This window comes from Protobothrops mucrosquamatus, unplaced genomic scaffold (genome assembly GCF_001527695.2).
Source record: "Protobothrops mucrosquamatus isolate PMUCROS unplaced genomic scaffold, P.Mucros_1.0 scaffold192, whole genome shotgun sequence".
NCBI lineage: Eukaryota > Metazoa > Chordata > Lepidosauria > Squamata > Viperidae > Protobothrops > Protobothrops mucrosquamatus.
Genome location: NW_015386548.1, coordinates 111,234 through 118,550, shown reverse-complemented (window position 1 = coordinate 118,550; position 7,317 = coordinate 111,234). Strand labels below are relative to the sequence as shown.

Genomic DNA, 7,317 nt, shown 5'->3' with positions numbered 1-7,317 from the left:
GAGAGAGAGAGAGAGAGAGAGAGAGAGAGAGAGAGAGAGAGAGAGAGACTCAAAAGCCTCAGTTAAATTCAATTGGAGTAAAATTGAGTCACATAGTTAAAAATCCCCTACTTGAATAAATCTCTGTATGCTATTCCTTCTAGATTCCCATTGAAGGAGGAGCACCTCTGGAAAGCAATACAGATTATGAAGAGGATCCCAGAAAACTCACTGTAGAAGCATAGAAAGAATTATATATCTGCATTTTTTCCATATGATGTTTTCAATATCTGATAAAATATCCATTATGTATGTTGTTTTTTCTTTCTATTTTTATTATCTTGCTGAAAAATAAAGCCAGAATAAACCCTTTATGGACTTTTTGTTGAATATAGGAAAAATATGCTTGTGATTTATGGGTTTGATGATCAGAAAGGTTAGACTATGGAAAGGAAGGAGTTATGCTATAACCTTTAACTGCTGCAAAGATTAAAACTTATTTTTTTAACATCTTGTCTTTTTCTCTTCTATTTCTTTCCTTTCTTTATTCTACTTTCTTTTCTTTACTTTCTTCACTTTCTTCTTTAAATGTTATTTTGTAAGATAAATTCTTCAATAAAAATTTATTAAAAAATAAGAAAAGAGAAAAAAAGCCAGAACAAACTGCAATCCTGTATTTTTTTAAGGCAAACATTTTGAGAATTATTTTGCAGCTCACAATGCATAACTTGCTTTATGTATAATGTATTATACTAATGTATTCATAGCTGGAGTGTAAAGTCCAATGTATATTGCTAGGAAACTTTTTGCATCAACAGTCATTTCAAAACCTGACCTCTAATCCATAAACGTTTTCAGCAAGAGTTACAGGTCCTCATATTTTCAACTGTCACAGTGTCTGTGGGGCCATGATTGTGATTTTCAACATTCTGTTCCAGCTACCCATGAGCAAAGTCAATTGCAAAGCCAACAAGAAGTTGGAAATCACAGTCATGACAAGTTTTTGCTTATCAACCTGCACAATCCTCACTTAATGATGGCAATTGAGACTTCCAAAATTGCTGTTGTTAAGTGACCCAGTCATGCAACACCACACTTCTAGGCCTAACTGCCATTATAAGTCAAGAACTACCAGTATGACAGAAGCTACATGGGAAGTGAGTGGAAGCAAAAAAAAATATTCTCCAAATGTAAGGACCCTTTTCAATCCACATCTTAAGAAAGCAGAACTCTTGGAAACTGTTTCTTCCAACAGGAACTTTTATTAAGAGAAATTGATAGCAGGCATGATAGACAGGATCTGAGGGATTCCCTTACAATTCGATGTTTTAAAGTGTCCCTAAGCAGCCCCCACCTTGCAGTTCTTCCAGGCAATTCAGACCGGCAGATTTCTAGGTGTTAAATCCAGGAAAGATAATGTCAATCCGGCTCTGTTGGGCATGATCATTCAACATCTCCTCACACAGCTCCCGGAGGCTGCATCTTTTCACACACCCCTTTTCCTCACTGGCCAGTAAGGAGGAGAAGTTCAGAGGGGCATAGTTTGAAAGGCAAATGGTTACATTGTGATGGTTAGCAAACCAGAAGCGAATCAACAAAAGGTTACTTTGTAGTGAATAGAGGAAGTGAAAGTAATAAAAACCCTATGCATACCCCCCTCCCCCTTAGTAGTATGACAGGATCCAGGAGAGAGTAAGAATTGGTTTTATATCAGAGAAGATAGATAGAAAGGAAATATAACTGGATTCTGACACCACCTCTCACATATGCTTCTATTGCTATCACTGTGAAATGAATTATAAATACTGTTATGCCAATTAATTATGCTACCCAGTGAAATGGAGGTAGGAGGAGAGAGAACTTCTCTGAGCAAAGTTTTGTTCCTATGATTCCTTGAAGGGGAAGGGACCCATGTCAATTTTAATTGGCAGAGAGCCAGTAAGATTATGGCATTTAACTGCCTTTAAAATTTAGTATTTTGCTACTTGTATCAAGGAAGAGGAGAGCTTGCATAAGTATATTTGGACTTAAAGAAATTGTTTTTAAGAAATTATGCAATAGTAAGCTTGGACAAACATAGTAGAAAAAATCACTTCCTATTTACCACCTCTTGCCAGTTATTAAGCATTTGTTTTAAAGGAGAGGAAAGCACAGAGAGAAAGGACAGAGAAACATTAATTACTAATAAGATGAAAATAAATTATTTTGAGGTCTTTTCTTTGAAATAGGCAGAACAACCTGACTAAGTGAAATATTTTCAAATAAGCAATATATTTTTTAAAAAATTGCAAAAAACAGAAGTTATAGCTGCTTCATTGCTGGAGATTTTTAAGATGTGACTGGATAGTCACTTGTCTGACATGGTATAGGATCTCCTGCTTGGGCAGGGGGTTGGACTAGAAGACCTCTAAGGACCCTTCCAGCTCTATTCTGATTGATTGAAATGTCAATACGGGTAGGTTGTGATTAGTGTAGTTTCAAATAATGTGATATTTAACTTAATGTGAATTGTAAATTGAGACCACGTTGCATTTAATGCAATCCAAAATTAAGTTTCTGTGAGATTAGTAAGTGTACAGTCAGGGTTGGGGTTTTGCATTCTGCTAATTCTTGTCCGTGCAACATGGAGAAAAAAGAAGAATCCATCACAGGAAAACCATATTTTTTTAAAAAAAGAATAGGTTTATTATTACATAAAAGCAAAAAAAAATTAATTGAACAACATGAATGCTAAAATAGGGCCAGATGCTGGAATGTCTGAATCTACGGTAAAAAAAAAAAAAAGTTTTTGTTTTGCTTTGCATAATAACTCTGTGACTTTGTGAACCATAAATATAAATTGTTGGTTATTTTTTATCTTTTACTGTAATATTTCATTGGCATGCATATAAAAGAGTATAATTACAGTTTTAATTGCTTATTTCTGTTGAGCTGGAACCAATTACCTTATTTTTCATAGAAATATGACTCTGAATAGTGTGAATTGAATAATGTGACCATTTCATAGGATTTATTAATTGTACTAATTGAGACATATCTAGGTCTTTAATGCTCTTTTATCTGGCTCTATTTTATCCATTTTAATGGATCCTTTAGTGGACAAGGGCTGCCAGAACATTTGCTGAGCAAGCCAACTATTCTGAAGAATACTTGCTGATTTTTAAGCGGATGTGTCAATCATTATCCTGTTTTAAAACTGTATTATACCATTCTCTATCTTCTTGCATTTGGCCATATGCAAATGCTGGACTAACATTTAAAGCCTTTTTTTGCTCACTCTTCAGAAAGAATGTTTTAAAAAGTTGAATAAGTGACTGAATTGATTGTACCACACAGAAGCCCTAAGAACTCAGCTGGGTTAGGGATTTTAAGAGGTACTGGAAAAATTTGATCAGTTGAGTGCTTGAGTAAATAATCTATTTGGAGGTCAGAAACAAGATGGCAAGAAATCATAAAAGTCTAAATAAACTTAGAGGGACATTGAAAGCCTTCCCTAGAAGAATATATGGATGATATTATGAACGATGTTTTAGTAAGGGAGAATTCTCAAAGCCTTTGTTATTTTCTTTAGACCTTTTTATTTTATTTGTGATAAATCTGGTAATATTTTTTTCAGTCTGCAACGTATGGAGAGGCATGATGAATTGTCCAAGATTTGAATGATGAAAGCAGGATTTTTGCAAAATGATAAAACAGTACCATTCTCATCAGAATCAGCAGTAAAAATGATACAAATAGTATATTCTGTTGTTATGGGAGAATAAGAATCCAAAAGTCTCCCAAAGCAAAATGGTATTAATGCCAGTTTAAAATATTTGTACATTGCCCATGAAATAATGCCAGTTTGATTTTTTTTAAAAATACATTAAATATAGAATAAAATGCAACAAAGTAAAAGTACATAAAATGCAACAATAAACAATACAAATTAGTATTAAATGGCCAGCTGGAGTTGAGAGAAGTTCAAGGGAAGGCACATTTTAAAAGTGTTTCAGGGAAAATTAAAAAGTGGATAGTGTTCCCTGGCATCCAGCATGTTTCTTTATATCAAATTATCTTGGTCATCTTTCTGGCAAGTAGATATGCTTCCAATGAAAGTAATGAATTGCAGTCCTCTACTAGTTTTGAGAATTAAAGAATATTTGTGGAGCTCATGCATGGTGTAGAGACTTTTACATATATATGTATAACTGGGCAGTTTCACTGACAATTCTGTGGTAAATTAATGGAGAGTGACTAAGTTGGGCCACCAATGATATCCACAGAAGGTGTCTCTCAGCAGACATTAGATTGGCAATCTCTTGTGTAGGACAAGGATCTTATTTGGATAAATCAAGTTGACAATAAACATATCAGAACTAAAACTGAATTGTTACTCGGTAACTATGAAGTGTATGTGAAAATGTATAGCCACAAACAGAGCATGAAAATGCCCATGTATCTAGGAATAAATTAGACAAAGCTAAATGCAGAAGAAATGGCTTTCAAATGGCTCAAGTAGAAAAACGTTTCCCCCCCTTATGCCTTTTTCTGGACTTAACTGGTGAGGAGAAACCTCCATGCATTCTCAATTCATATTTATAAACAGTTCAATGGGGGAAATAATTAGAAAGTTCTGATTATGTGTTCAAAGTATTTTACTAACTACAGCTTAATCATTACCAAGAATGACCGTGAAAATCTCATCTGCCTTTCTAACATTAAGGGGTTCGTTCTTACAAGCAATCTTCACTTTTAGCTAGGCTCAAGACTTTAATCTTTCTTGGAGCTTTTCAGTTGGCAGATACTGTCTCTGATCAAATTGTGTTGCAAACACTCCATTAGAGTCACTAAAGAACCTACCTATTAAAAAGAAAAATGGGTTGGATGGTTCCTATTTCAATACTGTTCCTATCTACACTTATCATTATGCTCCTTTCGAAAATGGGTAACTCCTTTCGAAAATGGGTAACTTCAATTGAATCCTGTGGCAAGACTGAATGGCTTTGGGTGCATGGAGCCCCAAGAACCCGGACTTTGATATCTTTAGTTTTGGATGAGGTGACACTACCTCAGATCTGGTTTGCCACTTGGGGATTCTCCTGGACCCGCGACTCCTGCTTGAGGTGCAAGTGATAGTTGCAGCTAGGAGATCCTATAGGACAGTGATGGCAAAACTTTTAGAGACTGAGTGCCCAAACTGCAACCCCAAACCCACTTATTTATCGCCAGGTGCCAGGTGGGCATGGCCCACTGGATGGGTGTGGCTATAGTGATCATGGCAGACTGGGTGGGTGTGGCCAAGGTGGGCATGATCACCTCAATGTTGATCGTGGGGAGGGACGCCTGTGGAGGCCAGGCAGGGTTGGGGGAGATCCAGGAGGTGTCTGGCAGGTGGGGCGGTGGGCAGGAGGCTCGTCCTGCAGGATGAGGTGAGGCAAGGCGAGGAAGGGCGGGAGTGCCATTGTCACAGGGCAAGGTGAGGCAGGGGCTGGGGCGGCTGCTGCCTGACACCATTGGCCCCTGCACACAGAGGCCAGCAAGTGCATGGGTGCTGGGATGCATCCAACCACGTGGGACCTCGCCGAGTTAGCGGGCGGCTGGTTGAAGAGGGACGGTTGCCATCTCCGGGGCATGGTGTGTGTGCCCACAGAGAGGGCTCTGAGTGCTGCCTCTGGCACACGTGCCACAGGTTCGCCACCACTGCTATAGGAGACCCTTTGGATTGTGTGACAGTTTCGGCCTTTCCTGGATCAGGAGTGTCTATGCTCTAGTAATCCCATGTTTGGACTATTGCAATGTGCTCTACATGGGATTAGCCTTGAAGGGTATTTAGAAGCTACAGCTGGTACAGAGTGTGGTGGCACAGGTAGTTTTGGGGCTCCATAGTTTTCCCCATGTAACAGCACTACTCTGCGAACTGCACTGGTTGCTGGTTTGCTTCCAGGTGCAATTCAAGATGTTGGCAATCACCTTTAAAGCTCTTCATGGGCCCAGGCTATTTGAGGTGCTTTCTCATCCCGCTGGGATTGGCCCACCTCACCTGTACTGGCAGAGGAGGGATGCTGTGGGCCCCATCAGCAAGGGTATTCTGGCTGGCAGGGGCCAAGAGAGGAGCCTTTTCTGCCATTGTGCCTGCCCTTTGGAACATCTTGCCACCTGGAGTCAGGTCAGCTCCAAACCTCCTGACCTTAGAGCTTAAAGACCTGGCTTTTCCAGCTAGCTTGGAGCTCCAATGGGGAGGGTTCACACTGGGGGGTGGTTGATAGATTAATAACAGATCCCATCTCCTCTCCTGCCCATCCTCTCTCCCTTCCCATCTTTTAGTTAGACTTGAATATTTGTGTTTTTGTAATATTTTATTTATATTTTTATGTGTTGTATAATTTTATCTTTTTAATAGTGTAAGCTGTGATACGATGGGCTGCCAATAAATTTCATAATTAATAATTACTTTAGAACATATTCTTAATAAAAATATCTCTGTCTCTCTCATACACACACTTCCTTTTTTCCAGCTATCCAAACAGTATGGACCCGTATTCAAAATCCAACTGGGACTCCAGAAAATAGTGGTGCTAGCAGGATATGAGACCATAAAGGAAGCTCTGGTGAATAACGCTGATGTGTTTGCTGAGAGGGCCCACGTCCCCTTATTTGAGGAGTTTTCAAGGGGTTTTGGTGAGGACCTCCATTCCATGGCCATACAGTTGGGAAACATATAACTGTACAATGGAGCATTTGTAACAAAGTTACCACAGGAGCAGTACAAATTAGAATTGACTGAAACTGGGAAAACATACAAAGAGTGGCATTGGTATTCATAACATAGAATGTGACCTCAATGGCTCTCTCACCCTCTGCTACAGTATATGCTTAAGAAAGAATTTAGAATGCCTTATAGTGCAAAGAAGATCCCAGCCCAGGGATTGAGAGATTCCAAGATGAAAGTAACACCTAAATGAGAACCAAAGTAGCAGCTTATATTAATTATGCTGTACCCACTGATCTGAAAAGGAGTATTCAGTACCCTAATATGGAGGTTACTTGGGTCAAGGGCACCCATTTTAGAGCTCTTGGATAAGTCCCAATATCTCAAATATTGGAGTCGAATGTGACCCCAATCCATATTTATTACAAGCACTAATTACACTATTAGTTTTTCAGGCATTCCACCAGCCGAGGACCCGGGGTAGGGGCGGGGGGGTAGCGGTCATCATAAGGGAGAGCCTTTGTCCTAGGGAGACCACTGTGCCTCAGATAGACGGTGTGGAGTCCCTCCTTGTGAAATGGGGGCAAGGGGTTCAAGTGGGCTTGCTGATTATATACCTGGCTCCCTGCTATGTAACAGCAGCCCTG

The 7,317-nt window shown here is 39.2% G+C and overlaps 2 protein-coding genes across 2 annotated transcripts in view; both read left to right on the top strand.

Moving 5' to 3' along the window:
* The window catches only part of RHAG (Rh associated glycoprotein), a 25,452-nt gene extending 24,972 nt beyond the window's left edge, over positions 1–480 (top strand). The window contains exon 10 of the mRNA XM_015813760.1: positions 144–480. Within this exon, the coding sequence (XP_015669246.1) occupies positions 144–224 (81 nt within the window). The 3' untranslated portion in view covers positions 225–480. The remainder of the gene's footprint in view (positions 1–143) is intronic.
* A 1,322-nt stretch (positions 481–1,802) lies between these two features.
* The window catches only part of LOC107285556 (cytochrome P450 2K6-like), an 18,784-nt gene continuing 13,269 nt past the window's right edge, over positions 1,803–7,317 (top strand). Inside the window, exons 1-2 of the mRNA XM_015813757.1 lie at positions 1,803–1,853; positions 6,477–6,639. Coding sequence (XP_015669243.1) covers positions 1,803–1,853; positions 6,477–6,639 — 214 coding nt within the window. The remainder of the gene's footprint in view (positions 1,854–6,476; positions 6,640–7,317) is intronic.